Raw genomic sequence first — 22126 nt, 5'->3', positions numbered from 1 at the left:
GCCGCGGCGGCGGGCGGCGGCGCGGGGGGGCACCGGGGACGCTGCCCGCCGAGCCCCGCAGCTGCCGGAGGAGCAGGCAGAGCAGCAGCAGCAGCAACAGCAGCAGCAGCAGGAAGAGCGCCAGGTAGAGGAGCAGGTTGAGCTCCCACTCCATGCCGCCCGCGGCTCGGCACGGCACGGCGCGGCACGGCTCCCCGCGGACCGCCCGGTGCTGATGCCGGTGCCGGTCGAGCCGCCTCTCTTCTCGCCGCCCGGAGCCTCCTCCCCTGCGGCAGGGAGGCCGGCCGGCCGAGAGGGGTACCGGGCGGAGGGGCTGCGACCGGGCGCCCGCGGAACCGGTCCTGCCTTCAACCCCCGCCTCTGCGGCACCTCCCTGCCCGGGCAGGGCAGCACCGGGAGGGCACCGGGGCGCGGGGTTGGTGGGGGCAGAGGGCACCGTGGCCACCCCGCGCCCGCGGCTTCTGGCCCGCGGTCCAAGCTGGGGCGCGTTGGCCGTGCTCCTTGGGCACAGGGTCCCCTGTCAGAGCAACGGTGCTCCGAGACCACCCATCGCTGCCAAGAGAAGTTCGCTGGGGTGACTCGCTTCGAAACTGAGCGTCCCGTCCGAACTGAAATGCCCACACGGCGGTACCCGCAGGCAGCATCCATCCTCCCTACCCCTCGTTTCACACACGTCCACCAGCATAGGCCAGCCAGCTCCGAACTGCGTCGGTATGGGAAAATGTCTCTCTCCCCGAAGACCTTTGAGAACCGTCCCCTTAGCCAGGAGCGAAAACACTTGTCAGATGTTGCCATGGGAATAGGAAAATTACTCAGATTTTTGGCCCCTTGACTCAGATTTCAGTGAACGATATGATTGTGATGGACCCGCCATGACTTTTGCTTCGAAAGCGATGAAAAAACATACTTTACTTTAAAAATACCAGATGCCCTTTGTCGTACTGTATCGCTAACATCTGGCTGTCGGTCAGGTAACAGAGCCACTGCCCTTAGAGCTGATGGACACACCAGGGTTAGATCTGGCATGACCCAGTGGCTCCCGCACCCACTTTTGGAAATGCTCTGCTCAGTGCATGAGCCTCCAGACTTAACAGACAGGTTACTGAAGAGCGCAATCGCGGCGGTGGCTCACTGGCCCCCTCGGGACAGCGGCACCAATCGGAAAAAAACCCAGACATACTTCACACTCTCAAACTATTATATCTAATCTCCCTCTACTTCTCCCTGCTCCCCAAAGACCGCTAGTGCACGGAGGCTGCAAGAGAGCAGATGAGGTGAAGGGGGTAGAGGGATGTCAGCTTGCTGCTATCCTCAGGGAAAACCCTACTTGCACTTTTTGGGTACCATCTGTCCACTTGCTCACATGATTTATCTCGGCTCAAGTCACATCCCCAATGCCTCCACGGATTTATAAGCATCGGAACTGAAATTTCACAGAGTGAACATAAGCACTGCTGCATATATTGCAAATTTGGAAAATGATCATTCACCTTCTCTTGAAGTAGCAAAACTTCATTCTGATATCTTCATCAATACTGTAGAAAACATTATCTGTCAGAAGAAGGAAAGGCCAGCATCCATCATTCTCCAGTGCTCAGACATCCCGGCTCTGTATTCTCTCAGGCACAATAATTAGCACTTTCCCATTTTGATTGTATTATTAGTGAGGAGTTGAACTACTCAAAACACAGTTTTCTTATCAGCATTGATTCAGTAGGAATTAAGAATTAGGATCTTTGGGAAATATGGCAAGATTAACACTTGCACTTGATGCGCACAGAATATTGATCAGAAGCTCCATGAGAGACAGTCCGCTCTTGTGCGAGAGACACTGGTGATACAATGCCTTGTGAGTGGCTGTTGTACATGATAGCAAGTACTTCTAAAACATGCTTTTAACCTTTAACAATGACTGTGCCTTAAGATCCAACTGTAAATGTGAAATTGTATTTCAAATCAGCTGAATCAACAAAAAGATACAGTGTTTTGGGGTTGTTTGTGGTTTTTATGACCAGAACAGAATTCTGAAATTTCTTAAAGCTGTACAGAAGATAAATAGTTCATCTTCTTTTACTCTTAAAATGTTTTGCTTAATCATATAACTAAATAGTGCAGTCTGGTTCTTGTAGTCTGAGCAGGACAGTATAACACACAACCTAAATAAGCAGGAATGCTAGAATTCCTCCCCAGTCCTTACTCCTCATATAAAGAAGCAGTCAGACTCTACAGAACAATGGCAACAGAATTACTCAGAAGAGGCACATGCATAAATTTTCTAAACTGTATCTCCTGATTTAAAAGAAACATTTTAGTATCAAGATTTATTAGTTTCAAAAGAGGTCGTGCGTATACAGCAACAAAAAGACTTGCTTGGAAAAGATTATGACTTTCAGCATTTCAAGTAACCAGGCGGTCAAGATTAATTTCTGGTTTGTAACAGATACTTTGAAGCTGAATAAGCAGGAGAAATAATTGAAAAGAGCCGTTCTGATTTAATGGTTTAACCCGATCATTTATTATTTATCCCACTTATCCTGAGGCTGATACCATCTTCCCTGTAATTGCATCAAGACACGCTGTTCTAACATGCTACAGCTGGCGAGGCTGCACGTGCACAGTCAGATTTTCGTCGTGCATTTGTAACCATACGTACTGATTCAGTTATCACTCTAAGTCACGATGGTGGAGAATCTGGGAATGGGGATGATACTGGTCTGTTAGAGCTGCAAAGCTGGGCAGATTCAATTCATAGACAGCAGAAATCCAGATCACGTTATCCAAGCGTTCTGTAGATACTTCTTCCACCAGTACACCAGCAGCAGCGTGATCTGGCATTCAAGACTAACAGAACTGTGGACTATGAGAAGGGTGGCACAACACTGAAATGAATTATTCAAAATAATCCAGGTTTCAAAAGAGAAAATTATCCCCCAATTTTATTAAATGTGCTATCATCTCTTACAGATCAAATGTGACCTTTAAGCTTTTCAGGACTCTGGATTTCCAGGATTTGCAGGAGTATCGACATGTGGGATGAGATCACACATGTGTGGTACCAGTAAACATTTTCTGTCTTCTTTTCCAATAGAAAAAAGTAAGTTTCCAAATTGATATTCACTTCAGTTTCACACTCCTGAGTTCTTGTATCAAGCCAGTATTTAACCTGTCTGCTAAGTAATATTGAAGACCAGGATTTGAGAAAGTGCTTTTTTTTTTTTTCAACAATTTTGATTTATTTTTGCCTACTCTACATGAAAGCAAACTATAGTTTCTACTTTAATGTAAACATTTGTTACTTTTTAAGAGAATTTGAAGATGCTTCTAAAAGGTGTGAAAATCTTAAACAATGCTAAGATCTTAAGCTAGACATTGGTTTTGTATGTTCAGAGCCTTCAACTCTAGCTGTAACAATTTTGGCTTAACATGACACTTAACTCAGCAACTGTTTTCACTTGAATCAATAAAAATCACGAATGCAGCTTGGCTGGAGACAGAGAAATTGAAGGATGTGGAGACAGCAGACCTCTTGGTACTTAGCTATTGTGCTGAGACTCAAAGCTGCAGATTAATTAATTGCACTCACATGGTGGCAGGACAGCACTTCGGCCATTTCAGTAGCTCTTTGGAAGACTACAGAGTGAAACAGGCAGCAGCAGCAGCAAAAAAAGGTGGTGTGTAATTTCTTTCCTCCAACTTTGTTGCTTGTCTAGAATCGAGCCTTGCAAATACTTCCCACTTTCCCAAATGGATTGCTGAGAGCTGGGAAGTGCTGAATGCAGCACTGTCTGCAGGATCAGAACTTTTGGCAGGACTCTTTGGTGCAAAAAACTTCTTTCACAAGAATAATAAAACCCAAGAGATTATGTGAAGGCGAAGTATGGGTGGAAACAGCAAGAATATTTTGGGGTTTACTCAGAAATCCAGCTTGTGAAAGACGATGAAACAAACATCCAGCAAGTAGATGAAGCAGAAGTTACTACCAACTTGCTTTCAGCTGGTGTTTGGATGATTTGCTGACAGTTCCGTGTCCCTTTTTTGGCATAAAATTACTTTAGCATATATATTAGGCAACTGCTTTCCTAAATTTTAGCCATGCAAGCTGTGACACCTTCCTTCTAATAAGCAAGGGACAAAGGCGCTTACGGCTGTGCTTCAGATGAAGAGCTTGTTTAAGTGCTTCTCTGGATCAGGGCCAGAAAACCCGGCTCCTCACTGCATCAAGCTGGTACGCAAGCTGTACTTTTCATGCTTTATTTCTGCCGGCTGCATTGCTTGCAATGATTAGCTATCCTCCCACCTGCATGGAACTGTATCTGTCTCAAAGCCTCAGAGGCTCTCATAAAAACAAATTATAAATTATATTATTGCATCTCTGCAGCGCCTTTCTTCCCAAATAAAATTGTAAGCTGAAATACGGTATACATCATGTTGTGCATGCATGTGCAAACGTGTATACTGGAGGCACTGGAGAGCAGGACTTGCAGCTAACCATCAAAGGGGCATTACAGTTAAGGCTACCATGAAAAGAGAAGATAAATTTTTTATTTACTTTTATTAGGTCATAAAATCTGGTTGCTGGAAGCTTGCTGTCAAGATGCTGAGATTCTGATGGTGTTTGTTTTTTTCTTCAGTCCTCAAATGCGATTTTCCCTCATGGCTCAGTTCGGTAAGGTAATCCAATTCAAGCATTTCAGCCTACAGAGCATTCATCTCAAATGAAGAAATGCTTCTGTGTGGGCACAATAGATCATTAGGCTCTTCTTTCTGACAATTCCTGCTTTAGCATAAGTGCCTGTGATTTATTCACTCATTTATTCACACTGCAGTGTAAAACACTCATTCCTTTTCTTTCTGGTTTCGAACACCCAGAGTATTTCTATGACTTGATTACAGTTGTAACTCTGCCTTTCACCGTACAGAAATGTAGTAATTGCTCAACTTCAATTTAATTAACCTATTATATTGACCTTATTTTCCATGTAGCCTGCTTTAGATTTCCAGTGCTGTGATTTTATGCCTCCTTAATTTGTGCATTAAATTCTTTACCCTTCCTAGCACATGTGCATGCACAAAATCTGCAAAGTAGACTTTGTGCAAAGAAGGTGGCATGAATCAAAGGAGATAGCTGATTTCCAGCCCCCCCACACAACTTGGTTCCCCTGGAATCACATCCAGCTCCTCCTGAAGTTCACCATCAACTTCTCTGTGTACTAATCTTGACCAGGACCAGCACCAGAAGCAAAAAATCCACCATACCTGCCTCCCCAGCAATAAAGTTATAATTAGCACTTCTGGAAACCTAATGCAAATGACTGACAACACTGTTGAATGTTCTGGTTTAGTGTCAAAAATGTGAGTCCTTTGAAAATACTATCTCATCGAAGCTGTTATAAAACTTCCTTTGCAAAAAAAGCTATTGCTGTTATTTGCTAAGCAACGAGACCGCAACTCCTCACCAGCCCAAACACTCAGTCACTCACTTCTGTCAAGAGGAGTGATGCCAAAGGGCACTTTGCCACTAGCCTGACAGATCAAGGCACCGAGGCACATGACGGTTCACTGGGAGAGCCAGGACAGGAATTTTTCCCACTCTAGCCCCAAGCACAAATCTCAGCATATGCCCAAGTTGACATTTTTGTAATTGATGGAGAGTAACATAGTTTAGAAGGCACTTACAAACAATACAAACCCTTCCAATGTTGTTGATAGTAACTGAAGAGTTTCAGAATTTAAGCCCAAGCCTTCACTAATGAATATTATCACTGAAGTTAAACAATTAAAAAAGCAAAACCAGACAGAATTTCTACCTAAAGACTGCCAGTTAAACTCCAAGGAAAATACCCAATCAACCATATAGCTGCCATGAGAGAGAACCTTATGCCAAATGTTATCATATTCATGGCTTGAGAAAAAGTTGCAAGTGTTACATCACTTTGTTTCTTATTGTTGCTTCACACGTAGTGCCATTTGGGAAAACTGTTTGCTTGGGTTTGTTCCTACTGAAAGAGGGTCTTTTTGTGATCTCATCATTATTCTTTACACTGAATATTTGTGATGATATTCATTTTATCCTAAACTGAAAATATAAAACCAGCATGGAAAAATCAGATGGCACTTGCTCTCACTTGCACAAACTTGAAGCTTCTGAAATGTGACTCACTTTTTAGTTTGCACTAGAATTTCAGTCTTAACAAGGTTTAAAAAGACAGTATAACAGATATTTCAACAATTTTGTGTGAGAAAAGTCAGAGTGTCTGGGGTTTAACATTGGTGGGAAGATACAGTAAGTGATTTTCTCGTTTCAACTCAAACTAAGCATAAAAGCCACTTGTAAAGGCCTCGAGTTTTTACTTACAGGCAACACTTCAGCACAGCAGGAAAGGATGTTCTTCTGGCAGATTTGAAAACAACAGGGAAGGACGTTCTTCAGACAAAGTTGAAGCTTTTGCTGCAGTTTCGTCTAGAGCACTGCCTGCCTCGCTCACGCTACCAGCTTGGCTGTTTTCTAGGGGCTGCAGGAGCACGCACATCTTGAAGACTGGGCACTACAACAGCGTTAACCACTCGAAATGCCCGAGACGCGGGTTTTTTTGTGTTTGGTTTTTTTTTTTTTTTTTAATTCCAGACGATTTCCCCGACGACCGACACTTTGTTACAAGCTCACAGGGCCTCTCTCCCTTCGGCCGCTGACGAGGCGCGGAGAGCCGCCATGGGGGGGGGGGGGGGGGGGAGCGGCTGCTGTTGCTGCTGCAACAGCCCCGTCCCAGGCCGCGCTCTGGGCAACCGAACCTCCGAGCCGCGGCTGAAGTTGCCCCTGAGGTGAGGCAGGCCCCTGCGCCCACCATTTAGCGGGCTGTAACGGAGGATGACCGATGGCGGACGGGATCCCCCCCAGGGCGGAAACACCGGCTCCTCACGACCCGGCGGCCTGAGGTGAGCCACCGCCCGTGGGCGGGGCCGAGGGCGGGAGCTCGGCGCCTGCGCGCTGTCACTGGCACCGCGCCCGGTGAGTGACGCGAGCGCGGCGCGCGGCGCCTCACCTCACCTCACGGCCCGCCGCCATGAAGGCGACGCCGCTTTCCAACTGCGAGCGCCGCTTCCTCCTGCGCGCCATCGAGGAGAGGAAGGTGCTGCGCCGGCTTCCTCTTCCCCTTCCCCTTCCCTATCCCTTTCCCCGCAGCGGGGGGCGGCTGGCGGGGCTGTCCCCCTGCCGTTGCCCGGCGGAAGGCTACAGCCTCGCCCCCCCCCCCCCCCCCGCCTGGCAATGGCGCATTAACCGTGTGTGTCTTTCTCTCTGTGGGCCCTCAGCGCCTGGACGGACGGCAGTGCTATGATTACCGGAATGTGCGGATCTCCTTCGGTGCCGACTACGGCTGCTGCATCGTGGAGCTGGGGAAGACGAGGTGAATGCGGGGCGGGAGGGGGGGCTCGGCCGGCGCCGGGCTGCGGGCAGGCCGCGCTGCCCATGGCGGCCTGAGGAAAGCTTTTCAGGCGCCTCTGTCGTTCTGGTTTTAAAGCGTTACGTGTCCAAACCCGCGGAAGCGAAGGGAGTGCATGGCGTTGAATGTTAGGCGTCTGAAAGCCCGCTGAGATCCCGGTAAACAGGTTTTAAGGACTGGAGCCTAAAAGTAGCTTCTCCTCTACAGGAGAGGAAGTGGGAAGGGATGGGGTTTCCGTGTTGACTGTAGATTACAAATAATTTCTAGAATACAGAATGGTTATAATTTTTCATCCCCTTATTCGCTGATCTCAGGTTACTTTTTGCATCCTTCCACAAATCAAACGGCCCTTTTCTGTATGTGGAAAAGTGGCTTATATGCACTTACGGAAACATTTACTTACAGATTCTCGGGTGTTTGAGCCTTATTTTTAATGCTAAAAGGCAGGAGGATGCTCTGATTTCTACATTTGATTCTCTCAATTGTTGACCAGAGTTTAAATACATGTGACAGGCATTGAAATAGAAACTGTCAGGAGTGAGAAATACAAACTAAAAGCCTCAGCACGTGCTTTTTCAAAACATGTATTTGGTTTGTAGTGGTGGGAGTTTTTTTCTGCTAAATGCCATGACTTAGCGGTTTGTTTACCTTTGCAGGGTTCTTGCACAAGTCTCATGTGAACTTGTTCCCCCCAAGCCAAATCGGCCCACAGAAGGTATACTTTTCTTTAATCTTGAGCTCTCACCGATGGCTGCACCTGGTTTTGAGCCTGGCAGGTATGTAGCTTTCTTGAAAAGAGTAAGCCAGGATGACATAAGAGCCACTGTTCTGATACATGTAAGTATATAGTGTAATCATACTCAATTTGGGTTAATTTTGTTTTAACAGGCAATCTGAGTTACTGGTGAAACTGAACAGACTAATAGAACGATGCCTGAGAAATTCCAGGTGTATAGATACTGAATCTCTTTGCGTTGTTGCTGGTGAAAAGGTATGAAAACCTACTGTGTTGCTGGTGAAAAGGTATGAAAACATACTGATTTCAAGTGGCTTTAAACTAAAAGATACATATAGTCTGTTTTTAAGGTGGTCTGTGTCTTGTTTTGGAAACTAGAAATTCTGATTTTAGGTTAATGTAAAGATCCACACATCTGACTTTACAGGTATTTTTAACTCGTGTATCTACATAGGCTTTCTGAAGTAGTTGGGACCCTGCACACTTGAAAATTTCTTGGCAGAATAAAGTTTAAATTGTACTTTAGAGTTAACGTATTTTGTCATAATTAAATGTAACATACTGGGTATCTTGGAACGTACCGAGATCTTTCATCTTCTTAAGGAAAGACCTGAAGAATATATGCTGGTTCTTCTTATGGTTTGAAAAATTAAATTGTTTTGGAAAACAGTAACTTGTGTAGAATCATGTCACAAATTACCAAGCAGTTATGTATGCTTTTTCTCAGGTTTGGCAAATTCGTCTGGACCTGCATCTGTTAAATCATGATGGTAACATTATTGATGCTGCTAGCATAGCAGGAATTGTAGCTCTGTGTCATTTTCGCAGACCAGACGTGTCTGTGCAAGGAGAGGAAGTAACTGTGGTAAGTTGCACCGGATTATAATAAGTAGTATGGCATCGTGGCTAGCTGTTTCTTTCTGTCTGAAAGGGAGAATTAAATGTTTGTGTAAGCAGATAAACTCCAAGATAGTTAAGTTTTAGGATAGATGCGTTGCTGTTTAAAATGTCAAAGGATAGTAAGGAAGCCCGCTGAATACAGAATTTTACCAGCCTCAGTTTATGGGAATATTAATTGTAAAAGATAAGTATTTTACAGTATTACAGTACATCAGCATAAGGCTGATGAATGTGCTATATTTACCTGTGTAGGTAGTAAACAGTAAGAATTGCACAAGAAGAGTAAAAAGTTTTTAATATTTAGATGACTAAACATTTGTTAGCCTTTTTTTCTTTGTTTTTTTTATTTCTTTAACTATCTTTGTACAGAACATAACTTTAAAATTAAATGTGTTTTGTAAATAATTGTCTTCTGGGCCAATTCTCTTCAAAGTACACTCCTGAGGAACGTGATCCTGTCCCCTTGAGTATCCACCACATGCCTATTTGTGTCAGTTTCGCCTTCTTCCAGCAAGGGTAAGATTTTTAAGTTTTTTTGACAGAAACAGCTTATTGTAAATCTGCAGAATTGATTTTAAACATAGAAAAGTCCTAAAAGTATTTGTACTGACAAGCTGATTTCTTACGACATTTTATCTGAAGTGAGATGCTATGGGGAGATATTTACGTGTTCTGCACGGTGTAACTAACCAGCTAGCTTTCCACAGATGACGTAGAAAGCTTTCTGGGGGGAGTATACCCATAATTTCTAATACATAAACCAATTCCTTTGTTTAATTGTTTTAAGGGTAGTAACTCACCTCAAACTTCTACTGTTGCCTTATATTTAAAAACTTGATTCTAGGACCTATTTATTGGTGGATCCAAGTGAACGTGAGGAACGTGTAATGGATGGCCTCCTTGTAATTGCCATGAATAAACATCGTGAAATTTGTACCATCCAGTCCAGTGGAGGGATTATGCTGGTAAAGGATCAGGTAAATCTTTACTTTGACCAGTCTTTCTCTCATATAAAAACTCGTTCCTGTGCTATAATCTTGATACTGAAATATCCTTGACATTGGAAGCTAAGAAATCAATTACCTGTCTGATTTAATTGGAAAAGAGGACGTATTTTCAGTCCTAGTGGAAGAGTGTAGTACTGTGCATCATGCTGAACAAGAAACGTAGAAAAGGTGTATTGCTTGGTCAGATATGCTTTTTTTTTTTTCCCCCCCTCTGATTTGGCTGAGGGAGTCTATAAATTAATTCAGACTGCACTCACATGGGTAGCTGGAGGCTGTTGTCTTAACCTTTTGCATCAACTCATAGTGTATCCAGTCCCTCATACTAAGATGCCATATTTTATTTTAGTGTTTGTGACTCCTATGATGTTCTACAGTTTTAGTTAAAAACATCTTGCTTTTGTGATCGTAAACTGTTGTTGTATGTATAACAAACAGGTTCTGAGATGCAGTAAAATAACAGCCGTCAAGGTTGCAGAAATAACGGAACTAATCCAAAAAGCCTTGGAGAACGACCACAAAGTCAGGTGAGTGTTTTGGGAAGGAAGGGAAGTGGGTATTTTTAAGAAACGTACTGAAAAGTAATATCAACCTGTAGTTTGCACAGCCAATTATTTTCACTTGTATTTGTTTTAAATAGCAAGTATTTGTATATTTGAACTTGAAAAGAGAAAGCATTTTTAAGTGTGAAACATCCTGAAATAATGTCTGTTACGGAATGACTAGGAAAGAAGGTGGCAAGTTTGGCTTTGCAGAATCTATACCAAATCAAAAGATCACCGCCTTCAAAATGGAAAGCGCTGCTGTCAATACTAACAATGTGGAAGAACAAGCAGAAGAAATCATCACTAAAGCTGACCCTCCTTCAGAAGTGTATCTTTTCTGTTGTATTATTCAGGGGAAACCCAGGCTTCCCATCCCCTGCATTAGCACTACTTAGAGGCTAAACACATATCCAAGATTGCTTACAGCTTAGGTAGCCTTACAGCCTTCAGAGGAAGCATCACCATCGTATTGGGTTTGGTTCTCACTGCTTTTAGGTAACTTAATTCCTAGCATAAAGTGCAAACCTGAGGTCTGAAGTGACTGATTGTTACAGTAACTGGAGATGTAGTACTCTCTCTCAACTCCCCTTTAAGGATGTTCTCCCCTGGGGAGAAAAGGTACAGCTTAGAAAACACCTGGTTTGCTCTCAGAATACACAGAGTTTACCAGCAAACACCAAGATTTTTCTTAACTACTTCAGTTTTGCCAAACCAATATTGCACACTCCTGGGACAGCCCAAATTGGGGAAGGAATAGAGAACTCCTGGGGAGACCTTGAAGAATCTGAGAAGGAAGAAGCAGCAGAAGAGGAAGGTGAAAGCGAGGCTACTGCTTTTGAATGTCAGACAATGGAAACCGAGGACACAAGTACAATGAGGGAAACTAAGAAGGGTAAGTATTTATTTATCTTGATATCTGATATGCTTTATTAGCAGTCTACAATTGAAATGTGAAAGAGGTCCATAGCAAAACAGGAGAACCATCTAGCCTCTTTCCATTTGAGAGTTAAACCCATTTGCTACTTTCACTTCATCTGGTCATTTCTGTTTTCTTCAAAAGAAGACTTGATTTCTGTAGTATAGGGAGAGCTCCAAATTAAGCACTAGCCACTCTCAATGTTTCTTTAAAAATGCTGTGGTTATTAGTTACAGAAGTTGTTTGTACAGAACCGATCACCGGTTTGTGGTTTTTTTTTTGTTTGGTTGTTTTTTTTAGATGAACCTATTGTACTGTCTGACAGTGAAGAGGAAGAAGTTGTCATTCTGGAACCCCAGGAACTACCAAGGAAAACAAGGTAACTATCACGTGAAATTAAGAGGGGAACAGAGTTTGTAAGGAGTATTTTCACGAAGTGGAGGATTTTGGCAAGGTCAGGAAAGGTCTCAGTTGATCAAGGGGACTACATAGATAGCCAGGAGTGAGGAATTTTAAAGCTAGGCTAGTTTGTTCCTGTCCTAGCAACTGTCTGAAACAGTTAAGAGATATTTGACTAATCTTAATCACTGCAAAGAGAGTGAGAGCATAAAAGTGGATTTGAATCAGCTGCTCCTTAGAGATGCTGCAGAGATTTTTACAGAGTATGCTACAGCTAATCTTAAGTTTTAACTCCCAAGAAGTGAATTTATTGCTGTATCCCTGCATGAGACATGGAAGCCCTCGTTGTCATGTGTAGTATATTTTCTAGAAACTAAGTTTGAACTTTGCATCAAGTGTGGTGGATCATTGCCCTCTTATGCATGATCAGCCTGTGTTCTTTTGAAATAAAACTATTCAGTATGTTTCTTTGATACAAATGTTGTTTGCTCACAGAACACAGACCAACTTGAAACAAGAAAATACAAGTAAGAAGGCATTTAACAAAAGGAGAAGAAAGAAGAGAGCTGCTTATTAAAGCCATCGTCCCTCTTTCAGAAATGCTGTATAATACATAATTTGATCTATCATTACTGAACTTATTTTTGTAGATAACTTTATTTCCCCCCACCCCATATCTGGTCCTGCTTTTGTGTATATTTTATAAAAGTGTTGTACACAGCTTTAAATAAAAACTTGCACGTAAGTGAAATTCCATGGTTAGCATCCAGCTGCAGCAGCAAACTCACTAGTTCAACTTGAACCGACTCAAGTTCTACAGCTTTAATTGCAGAGGTAAGATGCATTGTTTTCTTAACAAAACAGTCTCTGCCATTACTGAAGTGAGCTGTGCATAGTCAGAGTTCTGGTGATAAAAGGAATCATGGCTCAAGTTTAACACCTTAGGAAAGGCTTCTTTTAATTAAGGTAGCTATTACCACACCTTGGAAGTAGTGTGTTGTGACTAAGACCACCTTGCCCACGACACTCCCCATCTTGCCTTTCACTGAAACCGCTTTGTGTAAAAATCAGCAGAAATGCCTGTACTTAACAAAATAGCGTAGGACTTCTGCAAAATTTTCAGAGAGAAGCAACTCATACTCAACAATAGAGTTTCTTAAAAAGTTTAATTAAATATTACATGCAACAGACAGGAATGCTTGTTGAACTATATTCAAAGACTTATGCTCTGATTTTAGAATTGGGCAAAACCAAGAGACAAGGAGGTTTCCAAAAATATCTGACCTAGCTGCTTTGTTCAAAAACCAAGTCAAATTGGAAACACACACATATTTACACAAGCACAGGAGGACTATTTTACATGTGACCTTAGTATTTTGTGAAATACGAACAGGAGAGAAGTTACTGTTGCAGATAGATATTACATTCCCCAAATCAGATTTAGAATTTAATGTTGTGGGGGCAGGGGAAATGCTCCCAGCCAAGCAAAGCTTTAATCAAATTGTGCTCTTTCAGAAAGGGACAAACACAGAAAGCCCCATTCCTCCAGGAGCTAAACCAGTGCGTTCGTTTCTTAGTGTCAGTTCTTCCACCTGAAAGTCACTGTCAGGAGTACAAGGATGAGTGAAGATTCAGTTTCTTCTTACTTCTGCAGTACCATGAGACCTTGGAATGTCTTCAGGAAAAAGAACGGTATTCTTTGCGCTGCTTTTTCTCTCTTCACGTGTAACATCTCACACCCTACATTCCTTAGAGGCTTTATTTTGAAAGGACTAGAAGTTCAACTGGATTGGCAAAACAGTAGTACAGTACAACCTGGATATTTTGTTCCAAGCTTGGTAACAAGAGCTGGAATCGTCCCATGTTAACTTTGAAAAATGAGAAGATGGAAAAAGATGGTACTTAACTGCAGCAGCAAGAGCTGTCGGTGAGGAAGGAGGAAGATAGCCTGGGCAGAGATGCCAGCCCATGACTGAAGCATTTTTTTAAGGCCTGTAGAGGAAGTTGTATCAGTATGTTCAAAGTAAAGCTCTGGGAGCAAGGGAAAATTTTTCTCAGTGCTATGGGAACACTAACAGAACAACTTCCATTGAAAATAGAGCAAGGAGACATTTCATGAAGCAGTAAATTAATACTATAAACCACTGAAGTCCTTTCACTTAAGTACTGCTACTTGCTTTTTTCCAGGAAAAATAATTTGTAATCTTCCTTTAAATTACTCCTCTTCCAGCGTTCGTATTTCTCAGTGGTTTTGGAAAGTTTCCAGCATATGTCACAAAAAAGAAGGGTAAGGCAGAACCCAGTTGCGCAAGAAGAGCACCATGCTCTGTTGTCTTCAAAGAATAATTGCCAGTCAGCATTTTGAGTTGCCCTTCCCAGGTCACAAACTGACATCGTAACTGTGGCAAACGTGTTCTGTATATACAAACTCCCTGTCCTGCAAGGTTAGAGCGTTACCAATACTAAGCACCAGACATGATATACGGCATAGGTTTTTTTCCCAACTAGCTTTCAGTTTTCAGTGGCAACCTACTGAAATTAAGCTAAATAAAGGCTATTGGAGAACATGGTAGACCCATGAAATAACAGTTCTTCATTAAACATTAGAACATGTATAAAAGTCAAAGTGCATCCTAAAAAGCTCAAATTGGCCAAAACCAGGCAGCCTCTGCTGCTTACTTTTGTCTTGACTGGGTAAGCCACCACCACTTGACTTGATCACTTTTGTAAGTAACCGAGTTGGTTCATGGAGAGCTCAGACTGCAGCACAGGGGTGGGGGCAGAACAGCAAGTTTGTAGCAACTGAGTCAAGACACATGTTGTCTCACTATAATGCATGCTTGTCAACTTGACAAAGGACTGATTTTTAAAAATTTATTTCAAATAGCCCACACCACAACAGCTGTTTGACACCTGTGAAGAATTTATACTGCTACCTGCCAGGCATCCAGATAACCAGACGGACAGTGTTGAATCAACTTCAGATTGAAGCAGCACAGGTTTCACAGGGCAGCCTTTGCCAAAAAGCTTTAGAAATGAATGCCAGTTCAAGATGGTAGTACTACCCCTCAGTGGTTTTAAGGTATTGGCAAGACCACTAACATCAGATGTAGAAACTGTTTATTAGCCAACCTGGAAATGGCTCGATTAAACCCACTTCCATGCACTCACTGCTTTACATGCAAAGAACAGCGGGTACAGGGCAGCATCACCCCATTTACACAGGTTGAAGGTAAACGTTCACTTGATCTAATGCTGATTATGTGCTAGTTTGCTCATGTAAGGGGTCTAGAACTAAGGAAAAATAAGACCAGTTGGTCTACATTTTTGCCGTGTGCCGCAGAGGAACCCTTCCCAAGAGGGATGTACAGAATTCATACCATTCTGCACGTAGCCCATCCACGCCAGAAGACATTCCCTCCTCTTGAGGGCACAAAGCAGTAAGTAGTTCACCCTCCTGCAGCTTAATCCCTCTGCCGCCCCTGAAGAGGTACCAGGTAAGCAGACTGATGACTGTTTATTTTTTTTAGTAGATACTGATGGGCTGTCAGGCCAGCTAACACATCGGTGGGAACTCCATGGGTTTAAATTAGTACCAGTTTCACACTTTGACTAGAAAATGCCTATAGCAAGACCATTTTCTATGTACTGGAAGAGAGAAGTATGAACTGGTATACTAGTTTTAGCTGCTTGCAGTCCCTGGAGCACAGCGTTCAACGTTTAACCTGATGGAGATCGGGCAATACATGACATAGCAATCAAGGCTTCCAGTAACTGGCATATCCTAAAGAGCCTCACAAGAGTCAGTTCCAGCAAGGTGTTCTCAGAGCTATATAGTTTTGTTTCTTCCAGTATTATAGCCATTAAGCCACATTTTGGATCTATACTAAGTCTCAGTTTAAACTAGACAGTACAAAAATGCTACAAATACTGATGTGGAGTCCAAGTCATTCTTACTTGGAGGGAGAAAAAGCCCTACTATAATGCACTGCTAATATTAATGTTTAGTCTATAATTAGATAAGCAGTCTCAGACTTCACTTGGTCTGCATGGTTAATTCCGTGCTCAAAGAGAACATTTTTATAAAACCCCAGCTAAATATTTTAACAAGATTGCATGTACAAAAGATTTACATTAAAACCACATAAAGCTAACTTCATAATTAAGCTCCTCAAAACCTGTATTAATATTCCAAGTGATCACATCTAGAATTTTGAACCATGTTTAAAACTGTACATCATTTTCTTGTAATATACATCTTTTTAAAAGATCAGTCTCTTGATTATTACAATAAGTTTAGTGTCTCTGGTGGGTCAATAAGCGATACTCCATGGTACCTAGAGAGGGAAAAAAAAAAAAAAAAAAGATGCAGGATGTCATCTTGCTCAAGTGCTCTCTGCCGTGAAGAACAGCATACATACTGCAGCAAAGCACATTTCTCGCAAGGCAAGGAAACATTTGGGGGCTTGTCAGCTGGATGCCGACACAGATTTTTAGGAGCATTATGTACCACCATCTCCAGGAACGTCAAGAACATTCCTCCAGTTTCTCCCCCACAGTTCAGGTAGTAATAGCACAGGCCTGGTGGTGAACACAAAGTATTGCTCAACAAAACATTGTGCAAAAACCTGGGGAGTCTTGCCACCGTTTCACTTAGGTGGTAGATTTGGTTACTCGAGTCTGACTGAAGACTCAAGATACACCCCGCCTCGTTAGGCGGTTACGTGCTAGGACAACTCGGGCGTAACGTACCATCTTACCATAACGTCTCTACAGATACTCACTTTGTACTCTTGTACTTTTCCCTTATGGACTGTTGTGTGTGCTGTGCTGCTTTGAGGTAGGTCTTGTGTAGGTCCACGAGGCAAGGCTTGATGTCTTCAAGGGTGTAGCCTGTTACTTTGCACAGGGATTCAGGCTGAAGGAAAAAGGAAAGGGGGAGGGACATTTGAGGTTTTTCTGTTCGCTTATGTTGATGACCACCGGTGGAGTTTTTAGCTTCCTGTTGAAACTATTGTTCTAGTAGCTTGGCAGAGTGTCATTTTCTCAAGCACAAAGTAGTTTACTACTCACCCTTCAGATTTTTGTGGTTCACATAGGTTTACAGTAATCCTGCAAACTATCATATTCTAAACAAGTATTCCTTGCCTCCAGTGCTTAGGCTTTCTTACTGCCCCCTTCCTTATCACAAGGAAGCTGTTTACAGCTTTGAGGAGGATCACCAAAAGGGAGTGCATCAATAGATGCCTCTTCCTTCCAAGAAAAGGTGTCACCTCCTCCCCACCCCATTTTTCAAATACCATAGGGAGCAATCCCTAATTAACAGCCTAGGAGTGCAGGGGGGCTGCGATTCCTGCAGCCCAGCCCCCAGCATTCAGAACCGCGTACGAATACACTAAACATGCATAGAGGTGCGCAAAGACTCAAGTTTTAGTGCTACGTACCCAGGTTTGTCCAGTGATCGTATAGCTTGCTAGATGAAATGCTGCAGCAGCAATAACTGATGGCAAGTATTTCAGGTAAGGATCAGCATCAATTAGACTCAGCTCCCCAAGGTACTGCAAGGGGAAACGAGAGAAAGGGAATCGTCTCCTTCCAAAAGGAAGTAGAAGAGCACTGAACAGTTGCACTAGAACCCTGATCTTTAAGCTTCCAATCCTGCCATCAGTTGGAGGAACAGCTTTTACTAGTTTCCACTTACTTTCTCTTTTAGCATCTACTGTTAGCTACTGTCACTGTTCCCAACGCATGCTTTTTCAACACCATGTTTTGTATTTAGAGGTATACAAGATCTAGAGGGAGGAGTGTCGTCGGGTCTGACCTTTGCACAATGAGACAAAGGCTTCTATTGAGGAGCTGTGGTACCTGCCGTACAGTTAGGATTTAATGGAACTTTAGCTGAAACGTTATCTGTGCTCTGCTTTAGAAATTAGCCTCTGGATTTAGAGCTAGCTGCTTGTTGAGGGGAAAACCAAAACAAAAGTCCTTTTTAGCCAAAGTGGGTGAGTAGGTGTGGCAGTCTTCGATAAGAAGGAAGGAAACATCTAGCAGTGAAACAACCCCCAAATTAAAGTTTGTCAATCTCTGCCTGCTCTGAGTAAGCATGCATGCTTGAACTGGGCCAAGTGCCAGCCTGCAATAGGAATGGAGTATCTCCAACAGTAAGTGGCAATAGGAGTGTTAAGCTTCCAGTGGTGCAGCACCACTTCTGGAGGAGCACGCGTCATACCGCGTGCACTCTCCAGAACTCTCCCAGAGAGACTATGCGTTTAAAAATTGGAGGAGGCAGGGAAGCCTGGACTGAAGTATCCTTCAGCATTTCTATTCTAGCGCGATGAGGAAACAGAGCTTGTAACGTGCTTTAATAGTAAGAGAACTCTCTAGTTACATGGGCCGAGCTAGGAATTCTTAACTTACCATTGACAGGCTCTCCACTTTAGCATTTGTCTGCTGATGTAGGAAATACTGAGTGAGGAACTGGTTGATTGTTGGAGCTGCCAAGTCAAATGATAAAACCTTCAAAATTAAGTGCTCCATCCTTAGAACCTGCTTCTTGGTATAGGTGTCATCTGTGATGTAGACAAATTCTGCTACTTCAGGAGGGTAGATTTCTTCAAACTTTCTGCCAGGAGAAATAGTTATGAGCAAATAATTGAGTAGTAGAAAACCAGATAATCCGCAACATTTAATGAAAGCCAGCATGCTAATTTATATTCTGACTTGTGAAGTAGCTGGACACTGTTACTGAACAAGTTTGCTGTCCTTGGTTCAGTAGCTCTTGAATCAGCAGAAATTGAAATTACAGAGCTACAACAGCCTGATATTTTAGCACCAAGCAATTTGGGACTCAGAGTTACCGAAGTTCCAGAATAACCCACTAAACAAATAACTGGTGCAAGCAAAACTTTCTTGTCACATGCCTTGTGCTTATTCTCTCAAATACTGTTTAGAAGCCGCCTGCTGCTGCAGCTAGAAATAATGAATCCTCACATTAGGGCAATCAACAAAGATAGCCTAGAACCCTGCTTGCAGAGTTTCACACAAACTGCCAAGCTTTTAGGTGGATAACTCCTGATTTTTCTTCTGATGCGAAGCCCTTCTGAGTTAGTCTGGCTATAGGCGACAGAAATGTGATAGCCACAAGATTTCCATCTGTGTGAGAACAGCAGGTGGAATTTTAAATTAAGCAATTTCACTTACGATGCAAGCAGCATAGCTGCAGTACCCACAAGCTGAAGTTTTCCTCTCAAAACAGACATTGAAGAAAGAAACCTATCAATGTAATTTACAGCTAAGTGCAGGGTTTCATTCTGTAACTTGTATTCTTCTCCAACTTCCACCAGCCAGTCCACAAGAATAGCCCGCATGTTGTTTGTGATATCAGGTTGCTTCTTCATGTAACCTATTTTAGGCTTGCATTTCACCTGTAGGTTTAGATGACAGATAAGATTGAGTTTGGACTAAGTGCCGGTAGGGAAGCAACTGTTTAAGCTCCGTTTACCACTGTTTAAACAGATCAGAAGTAAACAATGGTTAAGTCTAGGATCAGTAAGTTCTATTTCTGTAATCTCGCTTTCCAGCTTCTGTTCAGTGCATGGCACAATCAACTTTATCACAAGAAACCAGTCTTGTGTTCACAGCAGTGGACACAGCATCTTATATCTCTATTTCTACTAAGCTTTAATGTAGTCACTGCAGCACTAGTAACTAGTGTCTAGATGCGTTTCTCAACTCCAGATTTCTCCCCCGTAAGCTGTATGCAAGTAAGAAAGGAGCAGCTTACCTCCATTTCCCTAAGGTACGAATGGATATCGCTGATATAGTCTGGCACGTTATTAACGTTTGGTTTTTTCTCTTCTGCTTCTGAGGTTACTGAAATATCCATAATACTTGGAGAATCTAAGCAGAATATAATAGCCATGTTAAAATGGGCACCATCAGACTATTCCGTCACAGCACAGGGAACTACCCTATTCTGTAGTATGTGGATGGTGGCTCTCCAGGACTGCTGGGTCTCTTGCCTCCCAGGCAGGCAGAGAGGGCAGACTGTCACTCAACTAGACTGGTGGGAGTTGAGGAAGCTCTAGGGAAGCCAAAATGTTACGGCAACAGGGAAGCTTCTGGTTCCCCTTTCTCTTCTTCCCCCCAAGAACAAAGGGATGGAAAACTCTTTTGCAATTATGTAGTGGTCAGTGCATCCTGTGTTACCTTGCTACATAAGTGTGAATCCTGTAAGCTTAGCTATTGTGGCTTAAAACAGGGCTGGAGTACCAGAGCTTTTATTTGGACTGCAGAAACGGACCATGACGAAATCAGCCCTCAGATACTCATCCATGTGTTACAGAAGATGAATCTGACAGCTCCCATTCTGTACGTACTAGGAAGAGCTCAAAACACTTGCACCAGTACAGCGTATTGCCTGGGAGAAAAGTCTGTTAAGTCTCAGGATTTGCCCGAGTAAAGGTCCCTTCTAACTCTACAGCGGTAGCAAAAGGTGAGGCTTCAAGGGCTGCTCTTGTCTGTAATTTGGTTTCTCTCACGAGGTACCGACAGTTAAGGTTAAAAGCATAAAACTACCTCCAAAGAACATGGGATGGAAGCATAGCGGGTCAAGTAATTGATACCTCAGCTGGATTGAAAAGCTGTTGTATGGTAATGGCAGGCTCAAAGGAACCAAATTGGTTTCAGGAACTGAAAAGGTGTCTCCCGAGTTGAACCAAACCGGTCCATGTCCCAAACAACTGCAGGACCTACAGTCCTTCTCCAGTTCGGTCTGGAAATCATTCCCTAAGATAACACCTCAGCGCAACCCTGCTCACCTCCCTGCTCACCGGGGGAAGGACCCCGCAGATTTGGGCGCTGCCCGGGGCTGCTGCAGAGGGGAGCAGATGGGCCGGGGCCCACAAGAGCCCGGGGCAGCACTGCCCTCCCAGCGGGCACGCCGCTCGGCTGCCTGGCCAGGGGGTACGGGGTACGGGGCGTGGGGGGGGGAGGCTGCCGAAGCCCCGGTGTGGGGGTGTGTGTGTGTGTGTTGTGTGTCACGTACCGAAGCTGAGCTCCATGGCGTTGTTCAGGGGCGCCAGGGGCCGCCGCTCCCCCAGGGCGCAGACGGCCGCACGCAGCCCCAGCGCCGCCTCCTCTTTCTGGGTCGCCGGGCCGCCCCGCCGCCGCCGCTGCTCCCCGTCCGGTTCGTCCACATGGATGGTAAAGGCCTGTTGCCCTCCGACCGGCCGCCCCACCGCCGCTCCATGGCCCTCGCCGCCGCCCCGCTCCCCCTGTGAGGAGAACGGCCCGTCAGCGCCTCCGACGGCCCGGCACGGCCCCGCCGCTGACAGCCGCCGCTGACAGCTCCCGGCGCCCCAAGATGGCGGCCCCCGCCACCCACACCTCCCCCTCCCGCGCCGCTCCGGTCCTCCCGCTCCCCTCCCGCTCCCCTCTCACCTGCGGCGGGAGCCCGGGCCGCTGCTGGGAGCCCCGCAGCAGTCCCAGCGCCACGCGGGTGCCGGCGGCGGGCGGCGGCGGAGCTTTGCCGCCCGGAGGGACGTTCTCCTGGTTCTCCTGCTCCGCCAACATCATGGCGGGGGCGGCTGAGGAGAAGGAGGACGGGGAAGGGGGGGGGGGGGGCGGGCGGGGGATGGGCGCGACTCGTGCCGGCGGCCGCCGAGTCTCGCGCGGCGGCGGCGGCGCTCTCCCCGTTCAAGTAGCCCGCGACTATTGAATCGGCCAATGAGAGGGCGCGGGGCCGCGGCGCGTCACGCGGCCTACGGGCGGCGGTAGGGGCCAAAGCGGGACGGGGCTAACGGCGGGCGGGGCCTGAGGCGAGGCGAGGCGAGGCGAGGGGCGGGGCCATCCTGAGGCGAAGTGGGCGGGGCGGACCGTTCGGCGGGAGGCCGGAGGGGAAGGGCCCAGGCGGGCCGGGGCAGAGCTGCTGGCCCCGGGGGAACGAAGGGGTCGAGGGGGACGAGGGGGACGAGGGGACGCTCCTCCCGCTGAGGACGTGCCAGCGGTTTGGTTCTGGCTGCCTCAGGCCGGGGCGGCTCCGGCCGCGCTGCCGCAGCCTGCTCATGCCTGGCGGCGGGAGGGAGGGAGGGAGGGAGGGAGGGAAGCGCCTCGTCCCGTGTTCCCCCCCCGCAACCGGGAAAACCTGTCGCCCCAGTTAATGGCGTAATCTACTCTTTTTTTTTTTT

At 45.0% G+C, this 22126-nt stretch overlaps 2 protein-coding genes across 2 annotated transcripts; one reads left to right on the top strand and one right to left on the bottom strand.

Moving 5' to 3' along the window:
* The first annotated feature begins 6983 nt into the window (after positions 1 to 6983).
* EXOSC9 (exosome component 9) lies at positions 6984 to 12576 on the top strand. Its single transcript, XM_030005655.2, has 12 exons — positions 6984 to 7127; positions 7309 to 7403; positions 8096 to 8215; positions 8328 to 8430; positions 8903 to 9040; positions 9509 to 9591; positions 9920 to 10052; positions 10518 to 10606; positions 10806 to 10952; positions 11326 to 11516; positions 11841 to 11919; positions 12435 to 12576. Exons 1-12 carry the CDS (start codon positions 7062 to 7064, stop codon positions 12514 to 12516), a joined length of 1326 nt encoding a protein of 441 aa, XP_029861515.1. The 5' UTR covers positions 6984 to 7061; the 3' UTR covers positions 12517 to 12576.
* Positions 12577 to 15042: 2466 nt separating this feature from the next.
* CCNA2 (cyclin A2) lies at positions 15043 to 21712 on the bottom strand. The gene is made up of 8 exons (XM_030005767.2): positions 21381 to 21712; positions 20986 to 21214; positions 19723 to 19838; positions 19140 to 19363; positions 18357 to 18561; positions 17384 to 17497; positions 16724 to 16857; positions 15043 to 16276 (listed from the first exon to the last, which is right to left on the bottom strand). The coding sequence occupies exons 1-8, from the start codon at positions 21513 to 21515 to the stop codon at positions 16225 to 16227; spliced, it is 1209 nt and encodes a 402-aa protein (XP_029861627.1). The 5' UTR covers positions 21516 to 21712; the 3' UTR covers positions 15043 to 16224.
* Between the last annotated feature and the right edge of the window lie 414 nt (positions 21713 to 22126).

This window comes from Aquila chrysaetos, chromosome 1 (assembly GCF_900496995.4).
Source record: "Aquila chrysaetos chrysaetos chromosome 1, bAquChr1.4, whole genome shotgun sequence".
Lineage (NCBI taxonomy): Eukaryota > Metazoa > Chordata > Aves > Accipitriformes > Accipitridae > Aquila > Aquila chrysaetos.
The sequence above is the reverse complement of the archived record's forward strand: the minus strand, read 5'-3'. Positions and strand labels throughout refer to the sequence as shown.